The following is a 25,626-nucleotide window of genomic DNA, read 5'->3' as shown; positions in this document are numbered from 1 at the left end:
GATTCCAGTTGGCCTTCTTATGACACATTCCACGCATCTGGGTCATATCTACCCTCAAGGAGTCAGTTTTCCAAGCCCAAAGCCATCTGATATTCCCTGACTCACCTGGAATCCCAGGGGGGCCTGGTTGCCCTGGGAATCCATCTACTCCTTTATCTCCAGGAAGCCCACGAGGTCCAGAAGATCCTGGTAGCCCAATTCCTGGGGGGCCAATTGGACCAGTGCGGCCTTTTTCACCAGGAAGTCCTGGTAACCCCTTTTCACCTGGGAAGCCCTGTCCACCATCACCCTAGACAACACATAGGAAAGGATGAATCATTACTTAAGAGACTTATCTGGAGAGCCCTCTGACCATAGGAAGGAAACACCTAACCAGTATGAGCAGGGCTTTATTTTTTGGTTAAAATTCTCTGTCACTCTAGTTTTTCAATCAATTCTTCTGAGTCGAGTTAATAGGAATGAAGCTTGTCAACCCTGAGTGATCTGATAATGCAAAAGGTTCTAGATTGGTGTGGGTGAGGGGAAAGGACAACTCTGGTGGGGGGGGGGGGGTCATAGAAAGCAGCTGGATTACTTGCAATGGAAAGCTCCTCAGAAGCTGAAACATTTTAAGTGATGTGGTCAGTTGTCACTAGCATTTATCAAGTGAGCCAATGACCCATTCTGAGAAAAAGATTCCTATTTTACAGAAAGGAAAAGCACAGAGACAAAAGTGTCAGTGGCAGAGGCAGGAAGTAGCCATCAGCTACTCCCCACCCGCCCACCTGCCAAGTCAGGTGTGAGGATTTACAGCACTATTTACCCAGGAACAATCGACTTACCTGAAAGCCCGGCAGGCCTGGTAAACCTGGTACTCCGTCCTTGCCTGGGGCTCCTGTCTCACCAGGGAGCCCCTGGAGACCAGGATCACCCTGATCTCCTGGCATCCCTGATCCTGTACTGAGAGTCGCTTCCCCTTTCTTTCCTTTGGGGCCTTCCAGACCTCGAGGCCCAAATACACCCTGACAAAAAGACAGAAGGGAATGATGAGGAGACGCAGACTTCATAGGATTCTGGCGCCTCGCATAGGTCTGACCTAAAACAGGTCCGTGGGTACATTATGGCACAGTTCTGGACACTGGATTATGTCGTCATCTTGGATTATAATTGCCCATTTATTTCCTTACCCTTTCTAAATTTTGAAATCTTTGAGGATGGGAACCCTGTGTTCAGGGCCTGGCACAGTTCTAGGCAAATGTAAATAATTTTGTGGAAGGAAGGGAGGGAGGAAGGGAGGGAACATAGGTAGGTTAAAGCAGAAAGGGACTTTCAAGATACCTAGATAGACTTCTTCATATTATGGATCAAAACCTTGAAGGTCTGCTTCATCCCCATCTTTCTTCTATGTGTTTTAGGAAAGTGATTGGTGAGGAGTGAGGGGCATTTAAAAGCTCCCATTTGCTCCCTCAGGGCCAAAGTTTGGTAAGACTTACTGGATCCCCTGATGGGCCCTGTGCACCCCCAAAGCCTGGATCTCCTCTTGCTCCTTTCAGGCCCGGAAGGCCCAGGAGACCTGGTGGTCCAGGTAGGCCTGGCCCCCCAGGTGGTCCAATGTTTGGGACACCACCATCACAAGCACAAAAACCAGAGTCCCCTGGAGGAAAAAAAAAGACAACATTAATCTAAGTGGGCCATCTTTCCAAGAAGAAGGAAGACCTGCCAGCGGTAATTCGTGACCTGAACAACTCCATGGAGGAAATCAGAAGGCCTGCAGAGAACAGACTCGAATGAACTAGGTTCACTTTCCATCAAAGTACATCTGTGCTAGTGATTTGGATTTCAGTCTTCTGGGGTGGAGCCCAGCCATCAGTGAGTCTAATGTGCAGCCAGAGTTGAGAACCACTGACCTACACTAACCAACTGAGAGTCCGGAATCCAAGCCACTTGAACATACTATTCACCAGAATGTCTTTCCCCTGTCTTTTGTACACAGAGACAAATGCCCAATAAATCGATGACAGAGATTTCAGCAAAGCATCTTTGAAGAGATAGCAAGGAGTCACTAGCACTATAGCCCAGCCACTTATACCTTCCATGCTTCTGGTCTAGGAAATGAGACTTTGGATCAACAGAGGTGACTCTGAGTTTCCCTAAGATCCTGAAGGGCCTCTTCCTACCTTTAGAAAAGCGATAATCCCTGAAACTCTGAAAGAACAGCCTGTTCTCCAAATAATCATTTCTCGAGTGTGATCCATGACCTCCTGCCTGAGTCACCTGGGATGCTTGCTTATAAGGCAGCTTGCTGGGCCTCACCCCAGGTCCAATCAGTCAGACTCTCAGGCGGCCAGGTCCAAGAATCTAATTGGTAGTAATTTCCCCTAGGTGATTCTCATGTCCAGTGAATCACCTGAGAATCACTATCACTATTCCAGACTTGAGAGAGAGAGAGAGAGAGAGAGAGAAAAACCTTCTGGTCCCATGGGAATATAGGAGGGGAGGCATCAGAGTTGGCCCTGTTTTTAAGTATGAGAATGGTATCAAGAAGCACACTAGCTCTGCAGTGAGTCAGGGAAGGGCCAAAGTTGACATCCTAGGTCGAGACTTGAAATTTAATATCCTTTGCCCTCAACCATCTTCCCTGGATCTAAAAATTAGAGATGGGGCTTTCAAAAATTTCTGAACTAGCTCCTATACTTAGGTAGTGCCATTTTATGACAGGGCAATGAGAAAGGAGAGGAGTGAGTTAAAACCTTTCTGTTTGAGGTCGAGGAGAGCTGTAAATTCCTTGAGAGAACAGGAGAGATCTCAGGTACCTGAAACCCCCAGGTATACCCAAACCTCTCTTCAGCCAGTACTTTCACCTCTTCCTCCACCCTGCCCTGGGCTGGAACTATAATGAAGTGATTTATTTGCACTTTAGCATCTGCCCCTCAGAGTATGAAATGGAGGAATGACCCAAAGACAACAGAAAGATGGAAAGTGCAAGGCAGCCGAAGGCTGGGGCAATCAATCAATCCTTCAGTCAATCTGTGGGGACCGGAGTTGTTTTCCTGGAGCCAGTTGGCTTTTTCAGAGTTCCAGGTCTTGACCTCTCCTTCAGGCTGAAGGTAATCATAAGTAACTTCCTGCCTTGGCCTTGCAAACTGAGAGGGGCTGCAGAATGTGCAGAGTAGCTTCTGCAGGTGGAGGGGGCAGGTAGAGTAGCCTGGGGGCCACTTTGTCCTGTGTGACCTCGACCGCCAGCCTCAGTCTTACAGCTCCAAATATAGCACTTCCAACAGTCGTATAATCACATTCCCACGCAAGATCCAGGATTCGTCCTGTTCAGGTTCCCAAGGCTGTTAGTTTGCTTCTTCCCAGAGGGCCTTCTCCAGGGAGTTTGGGGAACAAAGAAACCTAAGGGGACAAAATCACCTTTGATTCCTTTGAGGCCTGGGTTTCCTTTTGGACCTCGTTCTCCTCGGAGACCAGGCAACCCTGGCTCTGTGCTCTGTAGAGTTCCCGTCTCAAATGCTGGACCTTTAGGAAAAAAAAACATAAAAGATTGGCAACTTACAGGAGCCTGGGCTCATGTGACTCAGCATAGCAGCTCAGTCACCAAGGGTCCTTGAGCCCCAACCACCAGAGCAGAGACACCCTTCCCCCAAAAAATCCAAGACAAGGACCCAAAGTCTGTAGCAAGTCCAAACTCTGTTGGCTCAATTCTCTCTACTACTACTACTTATAGGATGTCTACTATGTTCCAGGCACTGGACTAGACACTGGGGATATGGGAATAACCGAGGCAGCTTCAGCAACTCAGCAGTCCCCATGTCTATCCCAGGAAGTCCTCTTAGGACAAAAGAGGAGATGGGTACAAGCTGCAGTGGTCAGGGGTTGCAGGTTACAAAGAAACATGCGGGGCATATTTCTAGCCTTTTTCTTAGAATCTAGAATCTCATACTCAGGTAGATGACCTAAGGAGAATAAGCCCTGTGGAGGCTTTTAGCAGCCACTTTGAGGATCCAGGCTTGGTTTCCCATTTCTTGGACTCTCAGCCTGCCCCGCTGGAGCCCTGAGGACCAGGGAAAGCTTGAAAGAGCCAATGCTGCTCCTTCAGGAGCTGCAAGACCACAGGCCTAGGGGCTGAGAACAGTGAAGGGGGAAAGGGAATGACTACGAAGTCAGAAGGCATTAGGTAGTGTCTGATCATCGAGATGGCCCTCACTTGCCTATTCCTTGGTGAACACTCTGATCGCTGTGGTCCCTAACCTGTGAGATGCTCCCTCCCTCAAAAATCAGGACTGTTCTGCAACCTGGATCACACCTGGATCTCAAGACCAAAGAGAGAAACACACAACTTACCGGGTAGGCCTGGTAGGCCTGGTAGGCCTGGCAAACCATCTCTGCCAGGGAGGCCAGCTGCCCCAGTTGTGGTGTGGCCGGGTTTTCCTTGGTCCCCCTTCAGGCCCGGAACTCCCTGGAGCCCTAGAGTACCGGGGCCACCTGGAAGGATAAGCCCACACAAAAATGCTCATCACATCACCCTCCTCTTCAGGGGATTCCAATCAGTGCCGATGTTAGACACTAGCTCCGAGGGAGAATTTGGGAAAGCATTTGCCCTTCTCCTGCAGCTGAGTTAGAAGGGTCCCTAGGAATCAGCTAGCCTAACCTCTTGGGAAATGGAGGCCCAAAGACGTACAGAAACATGGTCAGAGGTGCAGAACTTCTAAGTGGCACCTGAGAGGGAAAGCTGGGTCTCCAGCCTCCCGTTTCTAGATTTTTTCCACCTTGGTGCTGAGATCAGCTGTACCTCCTCCAAGGGGCCGTTTTAAAAGCACAGGTATCCTTACAGAGGCCCATCTCCAGAGAATTTAGAAACTGCTGTCTTTAAAAGTAATGTCTGAGGCTTTCTATTTGGAACATCACTGCCTCCCAGACGCTGGCATGCCCTTTCTCTGTTTACTACTATAGAGTGACATATGGGCGTGTTCCTCCAATGACTGTGTCAAGGATGTCGTCCACAGGATCCTGGGTTAAGCACAGAGTGAAGGTCTGGGTACAAACTTTCGTCTGGGCTTCTGTTAGCTCCTTCTGGCAAGCATCAACTGGGAGGGCACATAGACAGAAGGGTGACAGGGCTCTGGCAGGCCAACCCAGGCCCCCTCATTGATGGTCTGGGATTGCCTATCTAGCTATGGTACATTCCTGAGGTCAAAGGAAAGCTGCTTACCCAGGCCCTATTCTCATATACATTGGCCTTGGGCTTGCAGCAGGGAGCCTACTGACTACAGTCTACCTTTCTTCTGACTGTGGCTGGGTATGTACCCAGACCAGAGTATAGAAGGGGATGCTGAGCACCAGAGTGGAGATCTGTGCATGGGGTGGGTTAGTTTGTTTTACCTGGTAAAGCTGGTAATCCAGGGGCACCAGGAGGGCCAGGCAGGCCCTGGATGCCTTCATCTCCTTTAAGGCCTGGGAGGCCTGGCATACCGGGGTCTCCAGGATAACCTGGCATTGCAACAACAACAACAAAAGCAGTAAGCAAACCGAAGGGAGGCCCACAAATGCCACAAAATGCCTCAAAAGAGTTGCAAGGAGATGTCCTCAGGTTAGAAGCACCTTTCTTGCCCTTCACAGGTCTCCCAGATGCTAATGCTCTCATGTGATAATGGGCCTATTTGAGCTAACGCTCTCCTACTGTTCAGTACTGGTCTGGCCAGGGCTTACCTTCCATGGTAAGATGTGATAAGTACTAGGAAGGTTCTTCTACTACTAGTAATCTTTTGTCATGCCTCAAATCCCTGCCATTTGGGTTAAGGTGTCGAAGCCTACTCTTCATGGTATACACAGGTTTCTTGAGCGTGGAACACAGGAAGCCACTGTCAACCATTAACACCTCAGCTTTAATGAGTTTACCAGACAGGGCACAGGCCTGAGAGGATGTGAGGAGAAGGAAGTTAGGAGACCCAGATGGAAGAGGCACTATAGGAGAAGCCTTTGGTCAAGCGAGGAGTAGCTGGAGACACTGACATCTAGATCTCTAGAGAAGGCGAAGGGAAGAGTTGGGCACACACAGTAACTAGAACAAGGAGAGGTGAAGGCAAACTTCCAAAGTGTCACACTATTGAGGGCTGTCCTAACCGAAAGATACTTGCTCCCCTAACCAAAGATACTTTTCCACTTCCTGTGAAATTGTCAAGCTCGAGCATGCATGGGATCACATACATGAGACCCTGTGTGTCCCAGAGTATCAGGCTGAAGTTAGCCTAGCTGGGAGGGTATGAATCCTTCCCTAAGCATCACTAGGAGAACCATTTTTAGCAAATCCAGACCCAGGCCAACGCAAATCCCAGTCTTGGTGGACCCAACACAAACATGGAGTATGGGGCTTGGCTTCTTTGCCTAAGACATTGGAGTTAGATTCATTTCCCAAGTTTAGGATCCACGAGTGGCCCTTGTGGGGATCGGGTTTAGCAGCAATCCAGTGGCTGACAAAGTATCCTCTTAACAATTACAGGGGATATAGAAGTCAACTTCCTATGTTTTTTTTTTCCACTCCAATCAATGAAAAGTTGCACCTGAGATCACAGCACCATCTGTATCGATGAAAACATCTGGGCCTGGCAGGCCAATGTCACCCTTTTCACCCTGCAAAGATTAAATACATTAAACACAAATATTTCTGTGACCTCATCACATAAGATTTATGTTCCCTCAAAACCATTCCCTGGGACAATGGAAGGTTCCTCCTTCTGTAACCCCTGATTTCCAGGGCCAAACAATCCATAGGTTAATTTCAAAGTCCAATAAATTTAAGATGAAGGTGATACAAGGCAGCCCAGAGGCCTGACACTCAACTGAGAACCTGTCAAGGACAAGGGATCCCAATTTTATCTTGCAACCTGACTCCAAGACAATCTGCTTCTGGGCCTGGGAAACATATCGCAGGAATAGAAAATATGGCTACACCCAAGAGGTGCTAAGGAGGGAACAGAGTTTTAACTTTTTTCATTGCGGAGCACAGGCTCCAGACGCGCAGGCTCAGCGGCCATGGCTCATGGGCCCAGCCACTCCGCGGCATGTGGGATCTTCCCGGACCGGGGCACGAACCCGTGTTCCCTGCATCGGCAGGCGGACTCTCAACCACTGCGCCACCAGGGAAGCCCGAGTTTTAACTTATTTCCCACTTTCAGCAGGCTTGGGACTCTGCTACTGTCACGGCCCTTGTTAGTGGGTGATGTCAGGCAGAGGAAGTCAAAAGAGTCCTAATTCTCTCAAAAGGGAGACTCAGGTACCAGAATCAGACAGAGTGGCACAACCAGGCTTGGGAGGTAGGAGCTGTCTGCCCCAGGTGCAGGCAATAAGGGGATGCATTGCTTGAGAGAATTTAAAAACGATAACAAAACCCAAAAGTTGGCAATTCTAAACAATGTCAATAATAAAATATTTCTCCCTGTAGGGATGGATTTGCTTATACGCATTTCGTGTGAAAAGGGTGACATCTAAAATGTCAAAATACTAAAAAATACTCCATTTCATCATATAGGCATTTGCTATGATCTGAATGTTTGTGTCTCCCAAAAATTCACGTTGAAAACCTAATGCCCAAGGTGATGACGATATTAGGAGGTGAGGTCTTTGGGAGGTGATTAGATCATGAGGGCAGAGCTCCCACCATTGTTAGTGCCCTTATAAAAGAGGCCCAAGAGAGCTAGCCTGCCCCTTCCACCATGTGAGGGCACAGCAAGAAGTAGGCAGTCTGCAAGCCGGAGGAGGATCTTCACCAGAACCTAACCATACTGGCCCCCTGATCTCAGACTTCCAGCCTCCAGAACTATAAGAAATAAATTTCTCTTTTTTTTATAAGCCACCCAGTCTGTGATATTTTGTGATAGCAGCCCAAATGGACTAAATAGCATTTATACTAATTCTTCACCCTTCCATCTCCTCAATCCTGGATTTTCACTTCCTAAAAACATTACCTTAATTCCTGGGAATCCATTAAGCCCGGGGAAACCTGAAGACCCCTTCTTGCCCTGTGACAGAAACATAGTTACAACTGAATTGAATGTCTAAGAGCACAAGAGGGGATGGTTTTTGGATTAGGCCAGGGCAAATGGCACAGGGATTTTGGCCGGCATTCCAGGATATATATGGATCATACCTGACTCTGGAAGCCGTAAAATGTTCCAGAAGGCAATATGGCGCTTAGGTAGCCAACTTGCATGTTAGGAGGTACAAGGGCCACAAGGCTAGAGACGAATACAAGCAGGCTGGCTTTGCTAGGCCCTGATAACATGTTAAAGGAGTACTACTTCATCATAGGACTGAACACTGGACACTCATCTTCTTGGGTAAAAACAAAAGAGGTGAGTGGCTGAGATTCTATCAAACAAAGAGAGGCGGACAATTTGAATTGTAAGCAGTGTTTCCCTTTGCATTGATGGTCATGTTAAGTAAAGCAAGAGGGCCTTCTGATTTGGATTTTATACACTGAGGCTTTAATGATATTAACCAAAATACCTGACTCCCTGGAGGGCCTTGGACTCCTTCTAAACCCGTGGGACCCTGTAAAGAGAATAGAGGTACCTTAGAAAGATTAATAGCCCATACTAGACAAAGCAACTAGACTTACATAACAAAGCTCTCCAACTGAGATCAGGATTTAGCAGCTCCTAAAACCAGGTAAGAGAATGTTCCTAGACGTGCCTTAATGACTTCTTTCTAAGCACTAATCCATCAGGCTGAATAGGCACACAGGGAAATTTTAAAGAGCTAAATAAATGGAAACATTTTAAGTACTATGTGGAATTGGGTAGAAGGGCTGGGTGGTATTATACTTAGTCTGCATTAGTTCCAAGTCATGAGATTTTTAAATAGATTGTGGGAGGGCCTCTTGTCTCTCTCCCCCAGTGCATTTTTTGTTGGTGATTTTGTGTTTTCAAGACAGGGGAGTAGAGGAAAGTGGAGAAGGAAATGGCAGGGTAATGGATGAACATTGCAGAATACTCAAAAGACTCTTGACAAACTTCATGACCAAGCTAAAAAGACAATTAATTCTCTGAAGTGTTGCTTCTTTAAGGCTAAGGTTGGCCAATTACTAACAACGTAAGACCTAAGTGCCTGAAGCTAGGAATCAGAGAGGCTAACAGTTATTTCTCCACTTGAAGTGAGATTATTATTGGAAACTGTTGACTCCAAACATTACTCACTATGTTCTAGAACTTCCCAGGTTTGTTTCTGTCCTATAAAAATTGCACTTGGTCCTCCTTCTTCCATTCCTGCAAACTGCCCCTACCCCACCTTCCCTCAGGATAGAATGGAATGAAAGTAAGACATGTCATTCTTTAGCCCAGAAGATAATTATAGTTGAGGACAAGGAGAGTAAACGGGCTGAGGAACCACCTGGTGTAGGGAGTACAGTAAGTCCCCTACATGCGAACGAGTTCCATTCCAAGAGTGCATTTGTAAGTCCAGTTTGTTCGTAAGTCCAACAAAGTTAGCCTAGATACCCAACTAACACAATTGGCTATATAGTACTGTACTGGAATAGGTTTATAATACGTTTGCATCTTTGAAAGGTTCACAACTTGAAGGTTCGTAAGTAGGGGACTTACTGTACCTCATTCCTTATTCAAAGGAGCCACTAAGTCAAGGGAATGTGGCAGAAGGGAGAGGAAGAGGTCTTAGGGACCTGCCCGAGGGTTGAGAAAGAGAAACAAGAGAAGCTTAGGAGGCCATCAAGTTACATAACAGAGATGCAGACGGAAAACAAAAGGGACCCGGTGACTTGACAGATCCAGGCAAGCAAAATTCCAGGTTCGTACCCTAGGTCCCGGCAAACCAGGGATTCCCTTTTCTCCTTTTTCTCCAGCAATTCCAAAACCCTAAAGAAAAAAGAGACCACAGATTATAACATTCATTTCCTCACAGGTCTCCTGGCTCCATCCAAAGCAAGGTGGTAATTTCCAATCAGCTCCACTGTCCCACTGGGGAAGCTCAACCATGCTGAGCGTCTCGTCACCGCCTGAGAAACACATAGGCCTTGAAGATAATTTGAACCATTCATTAAAGGCTACTTTTTGGTTCTAGAAGTAATGTCTTCTCCCCAAAAAACTATTACAAGTATTTATGGAAACACGAACTAACAGCATAGAAATAATGACAGATCTAACCTCATTGATTTTACAGATGCGGAAACTAACACTCAGAAGGGCCAAGCATCTTGCATGGGTTAGAGAGTCAATGAGACAGTCAGGGCGTTAGCTTCCATTCCAGGGCCCTTTCCAAGAGAACAGGCTGCTTCCCACCATCTAGGAGCTTGGGTCAAAGATGACCCACAAATGGAGAATTGTGTTAATCCTTGGGGATTGATGCTAGAGAGAAGAGCTTTTGCCCTTTGGAGACATGATGACTGCAACATCCTCTTCAGTGGGAAGGAGTGTTTCTATCTAGGCGTGATCTAGAACTGTGCGGGCTTTAGGAACACTCTCAAAGGGACTGCAAGATGGTCACCAACCCCTCTTGTCCTGCTCACAGAAGGTGAGGGCTTGCAGCCACGGACATGACTTGGGGATTCTCTAGGAATAAGCAGAAATCCAAAAAGCAGAGTGAATGAGAGAGCTTCCTCCGCTCTGGGTCCAGGGCAAGCACATTCTGGGCCCCCGAGATACAGAAGAATTCATTACCAGAGTGGATAAAGTCTTTCATGGCAAATGTAATCGAGGTCACTTTGTCGTTACTGTTTAAAATGGGACTTCCTGGAGCACGGATGTTGGCAGATAGCATTTAGGCCTATTATGAGAGTAAAGGAGGCAGTGAAGTTCTCTCAAATGTGAGCTTGTGAAAGACACTAGATGTTATGGCACACCTCCTGTTGTCCTCTTGATGTGACCTGGCTCAGCTAATTGTCAAAGCACTGCTCCAATCCCATTTGTAGTTTTTTTTTTTCTTCCTCTTTCATACTCAGAGCATTCCCGTGGGTACAGTTGGCTGAATAGCCCTTAGTTTTCTAGGCCCAAGTTTTTACTTTCTTTTGTTTTTAAAACGTGAGTTGTTTTTACTGTTGTTGTTGCTGAGGAGGGCAGTGTACGTCTGTGAAGGGTCCAACTCAAAGCAGCCTTTGGCTCCTACTTGCCTTCCCTCTTTTCTACAGCCACAGTTAGGAGTCAAATTGCTCACACCTCATGCTGAATAGGGTTTCTATTTGAAAGGCCTGTGTGTCAAACTGAATGCAAACTTAGTTCTGCGGCTCAAATTGGAAACCGAGGCATGCTGCCCCCTGGTGGCATGTATCTATTGGCGGCTGAAGTCAAACACTTCACGGAGCCTTCCCTGGCCTGTGCACAGAAGCTACGGCAGCCCACGCTGCCCCAAATTCTTCAAGCACTAAGCCAGGTTCCGGATGAAAGTCTGTGAGAGGTCTGTATCACATTCACTTCTGTCTCCTCCAAGGCATGTGACTGTAGCCTGACACATACAAGGTGGTCCAATACATACTTGTTGAATTAAATGGAACAGTGACCAAGGGAAAAAAACTGTTCAAAAGTGTGAGGAAAAGAATGTCCAGGTACCATCTCACAGCCTCCACCTATCTTTACCACAGTTGTAAAGACAAGGGGCCCTTGTCCTTCTTCTCCGGAAAGCAGAAAGAGCCTCTGGACTCTTGCTTTCTCAGAGAGAGGGTGTGAGAGGTTGAGCTACAAGGTGAGCAAAAAAACATATACGAAGTTTAAAAAGGAAAAAAAATGTTAAAAAGCAATTTGTGTGTCGGGGTTAGAGCCAATAAAACATAAATGACTTGGCAAGATATTGGGCTGTAGGCTCAGCTTGTCTCCCAGCACAGGGAGGCCCTGTACGAGGCCCTGCTGAACAAGCTGTTCTAGCAAGATGTCTTGGGCCCCGGCCCCGGCCCAGTCAGTCGCCATCATGAGCTGACCAGCACCCACTGCTCCCTTACCCCTTCTCACCCACGGTCAGGAACACCTCATCAGAGCCTAGCTTAGCTGTTTACAGGCCTGCTCTCTAGGGCCCTGGTCTCCTGGTATTTTGGGTTCATGGGTGTTAGCGGCTCTGCAAAAACTCAACTTCAGTCACGTGGCTGGGAGTCGGGGCGGACAGCAGGGTGAAGAGGGGGGTGTGAGAAAAAGGCAAGCTGCAGACGGTAGGCTGGAACCAGGGGGCGTCAGGCCCCGCTGTGGAGTGAAAGACACTCTGGCCCTGGGTCCTCAGAGGCCTGCTGGCCCGAGAGGCAGGCTGCCAGCACGGTGGTCACCCTCTCCGCCTGAGCTCCTCGCCCGGCCCCAGTGAGGGCGGTGGAGAGGGGCGAGGCCCACCTGCACAAGGAGGGCAGGAAGGCAGGAGGGAGGCTGAAGCCTGAAAAGGGGGACGGAGGCCATGGGGGAGGGGCGGGGAATGAGCATACTGTGGGGTCACATTTTGGAGGCTAAACTGCAGCGATCGGTTTGGCTTGGCACTGCGAGGGCGACTTGAGAGGTTAGGAAAGTCAGTCTCCTTGTCAACTCTGACCCTGTCACACTGCTGCTACTGCCCCTCAGGGCACCGGGTTGCGGTGGGGGTGGGGGTGGGGCGGAGGGGAGGGCTTAGCTTAAGTCTGTCAAGATGGGGCTCCTCCTCCGAAGGACCTACCTGAAGTGCCTGGAAAGCCTGGTGCTCAGCAGAAAGAGAACTCCCGCCTGTCCAGTAGTTGCCTCAGATCCACTCAATAGGTACCTCAGGATTCACCGCTTTCTTCCCTTCTCTCTCCCATCATCTGCCATGTTGCCTTACCCTGCGTTTGCTGGTGCCTTGGAGGGCACAGAGGTATGTGACTCTCTCTGACAATCTCCACGGGAGCATCTGTGGCCTACACATGAGTGTGCTGCTGGGACAATGTCATGAAATGTGTGAAGCTGGGGCTGAGCCAGAAAAGCAAGGATGCTGGGTCACTGCAGAAGGGGCAAGGGAAAGAAAGTGAGGTCTAAATCTCTCAGGTTGGCCACTTGTCAGCAGCTCCTGCAAAGATCTGGGCTAGGATGGAAAGAAAACAAATGGTTGAAGGGAACATTTCAGATTCCCCAGAGATTTGCACCCTCAGCGCTGCCTTGTTTCTCAGTGAGTGTGGATAATTGAAAGCCAACGTGAGGGCTTTTGATTTGAGAAGTGTGTTTCCTCCGAAAAGCCCAGAGCATCTCAAACACGTCACCACCTTTCTTCTTACAACTATTCTGGCAGAAGTCACAGAAGTTACCTATAGATGTTCCCATTAAGCAGATAGAGATATTAGCAGCAAAGGAGTTATAGGATTTGGCCAGGGTTGCATGTGGAATCCACACCAAAGTGGCCTGAGAACTCTGGTTTCTTGATTCCCACTCTCTGAAAAGATGCTGTACCATATAAAGGAAGCTTTTTTTTCCACCTTGGATGTCTTTACAATCAACTGGGGTTTCTATTTGTCAGGGCACACTGTGAAACACTGGAAACGCTGAGCTTGAAACGGTATTGCAGTTTACCACTGTGCATTGCTGTCAGTCAGTGCGTCTTTCACAGGGCAAAGGGAACGGGTGAAATTGCAGAAGGGGAAATCCTCTGACGTAGAACAGGGAAGGGAATGGTAAGGAGGAAGGGAGCGTGAGCCAGTGAACTGCAAAGCACCGGAGATCACGCAATCCACAACCACCATGACAAGAATGAACAGTAGGGGGCAGTATGGTATGAGGAAAAAGCCTGGAGTTGGCTAGTATTCAAGAAAACTGAATTTCAGTCTCAGCTCTGCTAATAACTTGCTGAGTGACTCTGGACAAGCCTCTTTACCCGTTCAGGCCATGGTTTCCTCATCAGTCAGGGATATAAACCCAGCCCACCTTGCTTACATCATAGAGATGATAAGAGGTGACTAGAATTTATGTGAAATGCTCACAAAGAAAGGTGCAGGCTTTATTCCCCAGCCCACTTGCAAAGTACTCTGTCTGTGCTGTCCAATCGAAAGATAATGTGAACTACTATGTTATTTTAAATTTTCTAGCAGCTTCATTAAAAAAGTAAAACAAATAGGTGAGGTTAATTTAACAACATTTTATTTAACCAAACACATCATAAATATTGTCATTTCAACACCGACGTAAAAATTGTTAATGAGATCATTTAGATTATTTCCCTCACACCTAGGTTTGGAAATCTGGTGTGTATTTTACGCCTACAGCACATCTCATCTCAGACTAGCCACATTTCAAAGGATTGGTAGCTGTTATGTGGTTAGTGGTCATCATATTGGACAGCACAGATTTATACTTTGTAAAGAAACCTGATGGACATTGTGAGTTGGGCCTCAAAACAGTAGACATGACCATTGCCACAGGACATATATACAGAGAGGTTCAGATACTTGAAGGCCCAGAGCTGGGGCTGAGGCTGAAGTCCAGGTGTCCCGTCTCCAACATGAATATTCTTTCCCTTTATGATTCATTAGATACTGAGCTGATTAAAATCAAGGCCATTGAATAGATGGTTCTCTGTTGCCCCTGTGTCTCTACGGAGTAGTAGGGATCACTGTGGAAGTAATCTGTGCCAGTGGCTCTACTGGCTGTGTTTTCCGGCCACCTGGAGAGACCCAAAGTGTTTCAAAGAACTGTAGGGAAGCACCGGAGTCATCTCTTCCCACTTTGCCAGCAAGCCGGGGGCAGGCCTAGTCATCTTTGATTCATCCATTTCCCTCCTGACCCCTACACCCAATCCATGGAAATCTCATCAGCTCCTTCAAAACATATCTTGTAGTTTAAGAGATATATCAACCAAATGTAATCTGTGAGCGTCATTTGGATTCTGATTCAAAACCAGGTAATTATAAAAATATATATTTATGAGACAATCATAAACCTGAATTCTGACTTAACAGATATTGTCATTTCTGATAATTAATTAGTGGTGATGAAATCATCATTATGTTTTTAAAAAGTCCTTATCTCTTAGAAATACTGAGGTATTTGTAATGAAATGCTACATCTGTTGTTGGCTTCAGATTGGCCGTGAGTTGCTAATTATTGACGCTAGGTGGTGGGTACACAGGGGGACCATTATGCCACTCTCCCCACTTTGTATGTGTTTGAAATGTTCTGTAACAAAAATTTAAAACGTTTTACATTTTGAATCCATGTACTTCTCTCCATTTCCACTGCCATCATCCTAGTCCAAGCCACCACCATTCCTCACCAGGATTGTTGCAGTAGCCTCTGTTTGCTGCCTTCCCCTCCCCCCATCCTCCATAACCCAGCCCCCCAACTCCCACTACCACCAGAGAGATCTTAAAAATACAAGTCAGGGCCTTCCAATGGCTTCCCATTACATTTAACATAAAAGCCACATTTGACCTACAAAGGTCTCCATGATATGGCTCCTGTCTCTCTGCCTGGTTCTTGGCCTTGCTCACTCTTCTCCACCCGCTCACCTTCTTGCTGTTCCTCTAAAGCACTGAGCTTGTTCCAACCTCAGGGTGTTGACACTTATGGTTCCCTTGGCCAGAAACACTCTTCCCGACCTTCCACATGACTCGCTCCCTCAAAATAAGCGATCCCTCAGAGAGGCCCTTCTTGACCACTCTGTCCAAAGGTGCCCATCCCATTACCCATCCACACTCCAACACTTTTACCCTTTTTTTGTCTTCTGTGTATCACTTACCAATATATGAACTTGTTCTCCTTCATTTGTTTACTTGTTGATTCTCTCCCCTCCCTCATCCCCACCAATTAGAATGTATTTCCTCAAGGACAGGGACTTTTACTTATCTGACTGTTAGTTGCTGTTGCAGCCTTAGAGTCCAGCAGAAGGCCTGGCAAATAGGGGCCCTCAAAAAGTATTTGTTGGGTGAAAGAATCTAAGATACAAGGGCACATAGGAAAGTGAAAATAGGATCACTAACAGTAACTACCATTTACTCAACAATTGATACGTGCCAGGCATTTATTAAGCCCTTTTCATGCATATTATCTCATTTAATTCTCATAAGCACCCCATTATTATCCCTTTTTTGGTAGGTTAGGAAACTGAGGCTCAGAAAAGTTAAGAAACCTGTCCAAGGTTACATAGCTAGAAACTGCTGAAATCAGAAGTCAAGCCTAGGTCTGTTTTAACTCTAGAGCTTGAGGTTATAACCTCTAAGCTATATAGTCTCATAAAGAACCTAATGTCCCCATGGGTTTGAGAAACAAGACATTTCCTTAAATGCCTTCTAACAATGAAGATGGTGAAATTCTCTACAATAACCATAGGAAGGAGGTCCTCCTGTTAGCTTTCTATTGGTATAGCTTTTGTCCAATCAGATCCTTGAATACATGTTGACCAAATAGGGAGACTTACCGGGAGACCTGGAGGACCACTTATTCCTGGGAAGCCCTGAAGCCCTGGTTCACCCTGGAAAATCAACCAAAGCTTAGTGAGTAGCAGCAGGAAGTAGTGAACATAAAGGAGATAGTTCCCTTGAGTTACTTGGGTTGGGCAGTGGGAAACCATAGGGTATCCCCATTGGGACACCAGAGGCTGGTGCAGATTGCCTAGTCTCCACAACTAGTAACTACACCAGGATGTCTTAGTTTACGGAGCCCTTAGTAGTGTGGAAAGGACCAAAGTCCATGACAGGCAAAGAAAACTATCCAAAACAGAGTCTCAAATGCTCAGGCTAATTGGAAGATAGAAAAGATGATCATCTGCTTTCTTTCTAGCGGAAGAAGCTGTTCAGTGCGATTTCCTCTAGCAAATTACTGGCTGCAAAGACACCAATGGTTTTGGGAAAAGAGTAACAATTACAGTTTGCAAAGGGAAACATAATACTCTAATCTCTTTCCTTGATATGCTAATTTATCTATAAGTGCCATGAAAGGGCTCCCTAAGGTTTGGGAAAGATTAGGGAGGCAGGCAATTTTTCATATGCTCCCAAACTGTTCCCAACTCAATAATTACTTCCTGTAAACCTGGAGAAGGCCCGGAGCTGTTGCTTCCACAGAGACAGAATTAAAGAAATGGGACTAAACACCTTCCCCTGCCTGGGTCCCTTGACCACAGGTGCAGGATCACAAAACTTAAGGAATCCCCAGGAAGGAAGGGAAGTCAGGTTATTGAAAGATATCTGCACACCTTAACAGCAAACAGTCATTCAAATACAACCACGTGTACATTCATATCAAAATACAGATTATAAAATATCTCGGTTAAACAGGTCTACAGCTTCAGCCTTGGTAGTTCAGATCAGGCAAATTAGGGCATCTACTGCCACTTGGTGACAGCGTACACTATTTGCAGGGTCATCTTCTGAGGGCAAATAGTTTCTTTAAACAGATAACTTGAAAGCAACCATTATACCCTATTGCTCTGTCACAGTGCTTTGGGGACAACATAAGTATTGACAGGGTTGGTAGTTAGGAGGAAAAAAACCCAACTATTCAATGTTTGTTTTAAGTTATTCAGCATTTTGATAACTGAATCTGCAAAACAAACACAGAAAATAGCACTTGAACGAATATTCAGAAACGCAGTTAAGCTCATATCCATATTACACAGAACCCTCTATCCTTCCAGTATACTCCGGTTATTAGAGTTGAACTCTGGTATTAATAGGAAAAGGCTTATTAACTTCTTGTTCTCAAATGTTCACTACCTTGGATCCTTTCTTCCCTTTGGGAAATCCCATGAATTCCAGTTCCCCAGTAGATGGTGGGGGTCCTGCAGGGCCAGGCAGGCCAACATCCCCCTGTAAGATCAATGGAAACATTAAGCAAAGCAGACACCACACAGATATTTCTCCGGAGGGTAGGTTTGTCCTCAGGATGTAATTCACAAATCAACTGTCCATGACTTTAGTCTCTTCACCCTCACCCTTGCATCAATGAGGAAACAAAGCTACCAGTCTCAAGGGGTGAAAAGAATTATAAGCCTGACCAGATGCATTTTGTACCAGCACTGCAGAGGGAGGAAACAAGATGGATGAAAGTAAATGGCAGGTTCACGGTTGCCATGGTCATGCATGAAAGGGTGTTTAGAAGAAAGCAAAAAAGGATTTGAGCAAGGTAAATGGCTACCTCTTGGCAATAGTGATCAGACTCTAATTGGTCCAATCGTTGCCAAGAGCACAAGCAGAGGCAGTGAAGTCCGTGTTGGAACACTGAAGACTGGATTTGCTCCTTGAAGACAGTGCAATCTACAAGAGGCAGCCGCCAAGGATGGGGAGGGCAAGCTCCCAGTCTCCCTTGAGGCTCCTGAATCACTGTACAGTTTGTATAGAGGGAAATAGGAGAATGAGGGAAGGGAAATAAAAGGGAATGATGAGAGAGGGTTAAGAAGGAGAGATAGAGGAGATAGAGGAGGAGGAGGAAGGATGGAGAGAAGCGAAGCAGAGAAAAGGAAAGAGAAGGTGACACCATATAATACAAATCAGCAGGGAAACACCCAGGTGGAAGGAAGAGAAAATATATCTCAAGAGCGTATGTTTGTAAGACATGTACATTTCACAGGTAGGAAGCAGGAAGACTACAGTATTTTGAAGGAAAAAGACTACAGTAGCCTATGCGTGCACATGCAGCCCTATCACAAGCAGGCATATGTGTGCAGCTAGACACATTTCTAGGAGCATATGGACTGCAGAGCGTATGTTCCAAAATTTATTTACCTTGACTCCTTTCTCTCCTTGGAAACCTAACCCCATATTCCCCTGAGGCACAGGGGTGTAGGGAGGAAAAACAAAATCAATTACTAAACAACCTCCAGGAACTTAAATTGGAATGCAGTCTTTTTTACCAGAAAGTATGTTTAACCAGACCAGAATATCTCTGGGGAAACTAGAGTACTTAGCGGTAGGAGGTCAAATGCCCCAAGACAAAGTATACTTACATCAGGACCAGGGAAACCAGGGGGGCCTGGAGGACCCTAGATTTAAAATGAAAGGAAAGAGCGCTTTTTAGTTTCAGCCCCGAAGAATGTAGGCATGTTGAGAGTCACTGAAGATAAGTCCCCCACCCCCTTGGTGTGGTCTGGCTTTGGTGTAGCAGATTCTAGCTCCTTCTCCCTGGGTTCCTTTTTTTAAAATCTCCTTTGAAATTTCCCCAGTTGACCTGATAACCACATTCATGCTAAGGTAGTGAAGACTTCATGTGTCATTTTCCCCATTAGGCCAGCACTTTTTAAATGATGACTTTTGGTGAAAGTAAAGCAAAGTAATCAGTGGTGGTGGGATTTCACACATTGGAGAGAGAACAATCTGGGGATGTGGATTTCCCAGAACCACACAGATGACTGGCTATGCTCTTCCTGTAGCCAGTGATGGGAAATAGGTAGGTGGGAAGAGCTCTCCAAGGTGAAGGATTGAGAAAGATTTTGAAGCTGCCTCTGTGCTCAGGGTGGGTGATAATGGTGTGATTAATTAGCAATGTCTGTCGTGGGTAAGGGGAGTGGAAGGTCACAATAAACGTGCCGGGTATTAGCCATCCTTGGGCTATACTTTAGGTTGAGCTAGACTAGGAGGCTTTGGAGGCACAGAGTGGATGGTCAGAGAGACTCTGATAAAAGAAGATAACAAATAGCTCCTTACAAGAGCATGCTTCACTTTAACCTCCTAGAATGGAAGTTGCCTTTCTCTGCTAGGAGGGCTTACATTTCATGGGCTTACATTTACTTCACGGCCTGGTAGGGAAAGCATTCACGTGAATGCTGTGAACACGTGGTAGATTTAGCTGGTTCTTACTTGCAATCCTGGTGGTCCTATGGGTCCCACAGCTCCTGGAGATCCGGGTGCTCCTTGTGGGCCCTAGAGAGGCATGTTTTTATCAAGGTCAAAAAAGTATGGCAGTTTCTCAAAAAAAAATATATCCACAAGAATTGCACAAGAATGTTCATAGCAACTTTATTCATGATAGTTAAAAACTGAGAAAACACGATGGCCCAAAACCTATGGGATGCAGCAAAAGCAGTTCTAAGAGGGAAGTTTATAGCAATACAATCCTACCTCAAGAAACAAGAAAAATCTCAAATAAACAATCTAACCTTACACCTAAAGGAACTAGAGAAAGAAGAACACACAAAACCCAAAGTTAGCAGAAGGAAAGAAATCATAAAGATCAGAGCAGAAATAACTGAAATAGAAACAAAGAAAACAATAGCAAAGATCAGTAAAACTAAAAGCTGGTTCTTAGAGAAGATAAACAGAGTTGATAAACCATTAGCCAGACTCATCAAGTAAAAAAGGGAGAAGACTCAAATCAATAGAAATAGAAATGAAAAAGGAGAAGTAACAACTGACACTGCAGAAATACAAAGGATCACGAGAGATTACTACAAGCAACTATACGCCAATAAAATGGACAACCTGGAAGAAATGGACAACCTGCCAAGACTGAATCAGGAAGGAATAGAAAATGTATATATCTGTATCTATCTTAGATGTGTATGCACCTATTAGCAGAGCTTCAAAATACATGAAGCAAAGACTGATGGAACTGTAAGGAGAAATAGATTAAAAAATCAGTGAGGACAAAGAAGATCCATTAGGTCTGTTTATATTTTGTTTAGTTGTTCTATTAATTACTGAGGGAGGGATGAAATAGATAAATTCATGATTCTAGATGGAGATTTTTTTTTTTTTTTTGCTGCCTGCAGGGTCTGTACTGATATCTCCTGTTTTATTCTTTTTTTTTTCTTTTTAACATCTTTATTGGGGTACAATTGCTTTACAATGGTGTGTTAGTTTCTGCTTTATAACAAAGTGAATCAGTTATACATATACATATGTTCCCATATGTCTTCCCTCTTGCGTCTCCCTCCCTCCCACCCTCCCTATCCCACCCCTCCAGGCTGTCACAAAGCACCGTGCCAATATCCCTGTGCCATGCGGCTGCTTCCCACTAGCTATCTACCTTACTACGTTTGTTAGTGTGTATATGTCCATGACTCTCTCTCGCCCTGTCACAGTTCCTAGATGGAGATTTTAACATCAGTACTCGCCCCAACCAGCTGAATACATAGTCTCTTCAAGTACATATGGAACATTCACCAAGATAGTTCCATAGGTTGGGCCATAAAATAAAACTGAACAAATATAAAAGCATTGAAATCATCCAGAATATGCTCTCTAACTGCAATAAAATCAAACTAGAAATCAATAATATAAAGATATCTGGAAAGTCACAAATTTGGGGAAATTAAACGCCACAAGTCTCCATGGGTCAAAGAAAAAATCCGAAGGGAAACTAGAAAATATTTTGAAATGAATGATGACAATATTGAAAGCAAGAGAACGAAATCTGAAGAGAAAGATGGTACGGGAAAATGCATGGCCCTGTTAAAGCTGGGGAGCAGGAATAAGATGATATGTGCTTAGGCAAGGGATGGAGAGGCTAAGTGAAGTTGAGACTTAGGAGGGAGAGAAAGTAGGGGTTCAAAGGTTCCCCAGGAATATATGAGAGTAGAACATTGCTCTGACAATAACTCATAACCTGTGGTCTCCTTACTGATCACAACTCTCTTATCCAGCCAGGAACCCTCCCCCTTCCCCAAATCTAAGTGGTTTATTTATCATGTCTGTATATGCAAACACTGTACTTCTGGGGGCAGGGAAAGGCATCTCTAAGAGAAGTTATGCAGCAAATACACTGGATGTTATTCTACAGAATTAGGTAACACACCATCTAAGCCAATGTTGTTTCACTCTAGGAGACCTCTATGCCCTTGGTCCTCACTCATCCCTGTTTACATGTGCGCTTGCTCACACTACTCTCTGTTTAGAAAGCTTCCTCCCATTGCCAGTCAGCCTAAATGTCACCCACACTTTTCAGAGGCTACCTTCTCTTAGATATAAAGTTTCTCATGATGTAGCCTTAGGTGGACAGCATCTCTTTCTTGATGATGTCAGTGGAATCCTTACGCCACATTCCTACTAGTTTTTCACATCCTGGGGTGGGAGGTGGCTGTGTGTGTGTGCAGAGACCGTGTCTGAATTGTCTCAGGGATCACTCCTAGCCCTTTGCTCAGTATCTGTTCTGCTCAGTATCTGTTCTGGAATGGAAGAAGAAAGGAAGGAACCATGATACAGGAAAAGAGGAGAGAAGGGGCCTTTATGAAGCCACTTCAAAGGAAAATGATGACAATGTGGAAAGTCAAGGAAAAACAAAGCTCTTATTAATACAACTCATGGCCTTTCATGGACTCACTCTTATTGAGTCCCTAAAAAAAATTTCTACGTGGAATACCTTTTAAAGAAGAGTGTTTTGCTTCTTTTATTTTACCCACAGTACTCTGAACACACAGAAAACACTTAATAAATGCTTGCCAAATGCCAGGCAAAATTCTTTCCTAATGCATCCCAGGGAGGATGCAGGTCCCTGGCCGAGAGGTCTGAAAGCCAGCCTGCCATGTCACTGGAGGTAGACAGTCCATCCTCTCAGTACTTTCTCATTTGGCAAATGTCGATAGAGTGATCTATTCTACTTTACCTCTCTGGATTGTCCTTGAGAAGCTCTACAAAGACCTTCGAACACCGTAGAGAGGAATGAAAAGGGGTCGTTGGTACTGTTGACTAGAAAAACATTGGGAGCTCAACACATAGTTAACAACTTACAGTGACTCCATCCAGTCCGGGCAGCCCAGCCTCCCCCTGAGAAACAGACAAAGGCAGGACATTGAAGAGATGAATACATTAAGCTTGTGGTATTTCACAGATAACTGACCTAAGATGCAATAGGCATAAAAACGCATCACTGAAGCTTGGGCCTCCTCTGTCAAGGTCTTGTGTTTTAAATAATGCATGAATTGGAGAGATTCAACCATCTACTTTTTTTTTTCCTAAGAAAAATCTAGACTCTAGAAGAAAAATATTATAGCCTTGGTTGAACAGGAATTCATATTTTACTTGGATTAATTAATTTTCACCTTTGCTAGGAACTTATCAATTAGAAACTGCTTCTGCGGGCTGGTGATTTTCCTGCTCTTTCTGGAGGAAAGCAAAGCTACCTTCCAGTGTACCTTCATCCCCAGAGAATCTGTGCCCATATGTATACAACGCAAATCAGACATTTCAAGGGAGAATCAATAGAGCATGTAGTCTCTGATTACGTTTTAATTACTTTGCAGCATCTTAAGTCACCGTAGGAATCTGTACTATAACCATCTTGTGGAAATTGCTGTGTTCCGCTGGGTCCAGGGTCTCTTTGGTTTTTGGCAAAACCATTTAATCAACGTTTGCTACAACAATGGTCACATTCTGACACCTGCTAGTCTTACCCCGCTTGGCTTATAGTGAAAAATCAGCTCTCTGCAACCTGGGAAGAGCACTGCCTGGGTTTTAGCTCCTCGGGAAGCTGGCTTGTGCCTGTGAGCGAGTCACATAGCCTCAGGCTACCTCAGTTTTTCTATCTGTAAAATGAGCAACATGAATCTGACCATCATGAGGTCCTTTCCAAGTCTAACATTCCACCTTCAGCTATGGCTTCTGTAGCCAAGAACCCAAACCCTGTACCTTCTTCAGTTCTCAGCTACCCACACCCACCACTGCCTTCCAAAGTGATTTCCAATATTTCTGGCTCTGTGCATGGGTGGAAGACAGAAAGATGCCATCTTCAGCTGAGTGAGCTCGGGCGCATCTTCCCCTCAGATGTTGCACACATAGATTCCCGTCTGCTCCCAGGGAAATGATGGGCTCCCTTCCCACTCTGCAAGGGATTAGGGTCAGTCATTTGGCACCAGAGTTTACTGAAGGCCCACAGGATACCAGGCAGCATACGTCAAGAATACAGCCACAAGAATACAAAAGGTTCTTGTCAATTCCAGGAAGAGATGAACGTTTCCAGCCAGCTGCAGGGTTGATGGGCAACTTTCGTAGATAGCCAGGGGCCCAGCGAGGGTGATGGCTGGTATGCAGGTACAGAAAAGGGCGGAGCCATGATCCTGGGCTGGTGGCCATGTTAAGATGGGCAGAGACATACATGGCTTCAAACCAAGGTATGCAGACATCAAAGATTCTGTAGTAGACTAAAGGTATCTGCCTCCAGGAAATGTCTCGGCTTGTCAAGGAAAATGACGCCCATGCAAACAGTTTGTTTGCTGATCTGTCCCCTATTTTTGGCCTAGATCTTACAAAGCAAATCTTTTTGACAGTATGGTTGCAAACATTTGTCAATGTTTCCACCACAAAAAGCTCTGGATTCTTTTAAAATCCAGCTTGGTCTGCTCCTTAAATAGAGACACAGATGCTAGTTCTGGAAATGTTTTCATTGGATGTGGGGCTCCATCCCGGGGAACTCAGCTTATAGCCTACTCAGCTGTCTGCCTTAGAGGCTCTTACCTTCATTCCTTTGAAACTATCTTGGGCAAGGATAGGTTCACCTTTAGAGCCTTTCTGACCAGGAAGCCCCTGAGCAAAATAAGAAAATTTTGTGAAGAAATGCACGCACGCACGCACGCACACACACACACAGTATTGTTAATAGTGTGATCTGATCAGACAGAGGATGGAAAAGCAAGAGCCTGAAACCATGTGGCTTAGTCTATGGCAGAGTTGGCCATGCTAAAGGGGCAAAGTACATCCCCTGAACTGTGCTGTGTCTCAGAGCTGCATGCCTGCTCCCCCAGCCTCCAAGTCAGAAGTCTGTAAAGGGATTAGAAAGTAGACTTTGAATCTATTCAGAGTACCAATCTGAACATCCACATATAATACACATGCCGTTTATAAGCCTATAGCTCACCTGCTCCATATCTCACAGGTACAAGTCACTGACAGGGACTAGGTCTAGGACAGAGGTTAGTGGACTTTTTCTGTAAAGAGCCAGATAGTAAATAATATAGGCTGTGTGGGCCATATCTGTGCTCTGGTTCATATTCTTCTGTTTTTCTTCACAGTCTTTTAAAAATGGAAAAACAAGCCATGGGACAAGGGTCCCATGGGCCAGTTTGCAGACGCCTGGTCTAAGATATAGCTACAAAACCATCTCCATCCTGTGCTTCTACCATATAACTTCAGTTTCTACACCTGTCTAAGAGGCTGGTGTGTCTCACTGTTAACATGGAAAACAGTTCAAAGTATGCCCAACCCATCCAGTCAGCCAGACTTTCAGTGGCAGATGCCACCTAATGTCTGCTAGATGTTGGCCTCCTGGGGAAAATCAATATCCCTATACCTAAGCGGCAGTTGGGATTAGTGTTGGGGGTAGGGCTAAGCTCTGGGGACTGAAGCGTTGATTGAACGATGGATTCCTGAGTTCAAGGTCCATAGGTATAATAAAAGTACAATGTGGTTCCAGAAGCGCAAACCAGCTTCTTGCCTAACACTTCCAATTTCCCCTTATTCTCACGGCCACTACTTTCATCAAAGAAGATTCAAAGGGTATCCATTCAGTATTCGGCAGGGTTAGTAAGGTTCAGCTTAGTAAAATACACACCCAAGTTCCTATTCAGGCTTAAGGAGAGGTTTAGGGACAGGACTAGGTTTTACCCTGGTCCTTTGGCTGTCAGGGGCTGTTTATTACCTCAAAATTCCTTTTCTCCCTCTTGGGGGCAGTGATTCCTTACTTTGCTGGATTTCCATTGTCTTAACACAGATGTGATCTGTTTTCCTCCCCTGTTGCCATGGCAGTGTTTGGAGGCCTCTGTGACTCAACCAGCTCATACTATGTTGGTAATACATCTTTCTCCCCCACT

The 25,626-nt window shown here is 45.6% G+C and overlaps 1 protein-coding gene across 1 annotated transcript in view; it reads right to left on the bottom strand.

Annotated features, from left to right (window-relative positions):
- COL4A6 (collagen type IV alpha 6 chain) overlaps positions 1-25,626 on the bottom strand; it is a 159,656-nt gene that overhangs the window by 32,829 nt on the left and 101,201 nt on the right. Inside the window, exons 6-22 of the mRNA XM_067722692.1 lie at positions 24,275-24,343; positions 22,553-22,588; positions 19,685-19,747; positions 18,835-18,870; positions 18,614-18,655; positions 17,606-17,698; positions 16,312-16,365; positions 9,789-9,848; positions 8,485-8,529; positions 7,944-7,997; positions 6,540-6,609; positions 5,362-5,469; positions 4,324-4,464; positions 3,394-3,498; positions 1,473-1,633; positions 822-1,001; positions 106-289 (exon numbers count right to left, since the gene is read on the bottom strand). Of these exons, the coding sequence (XP_067578793.1) occupies positions 106-289; positions 822-1,001; positions 1,473-1,633; positions 3,394-3,498; positions 4,324-4,464; positions 5,362-5,469; positions 6,540-6,609; positions 7,944-7,997; positions 8,485-8,529; positions 9,789-9,848; positions 16,312-16,365; positions 17,606-17,698; positions 18,614-18,655; positions 18,835-18,870; positions 19,685-19,747; positions 22,553-22,588; positions 24,275-24,343 (1,501 nt within the window). The remainder of the gene's footprint in view (positions 1-105; positions 290-821; positions 1,002-1,472; positions 1,634-3,393; positions 3,499-4,323; positions 4,465-5,361; positions 5,470-6,539; positions 6,610-7,943; positions 7,998-8,484; positions 8,530-9,788; positions 9,849-16,311; positions 16,366-17,605; positions 17,699-18,613; positions 18,656-18,834; positions 18,871-19,684; positions 19,748-22,552; positions 22,589-24,274; positions 24,344-25,626) is intronic.

This window comes from Pseudorca crassidens, chromosome X, assembly GCF_039906515.1.
Source record: "Pseudorca crassidens isolate mPseCra1 chromosome X, mPseCra1.hap1, whole genome shotgun sequence".
In the NCBI taxonomy this organism is placed as follows: Eukaryota; Metazoa; Chordata; class Mammalia; order Artiodactyla; family Delphinidae; genus Pseudorca; species Pseudorca crassidens.
This window is presented reverse-complemented; position numbering and strand designations above follow the sequence as displayed.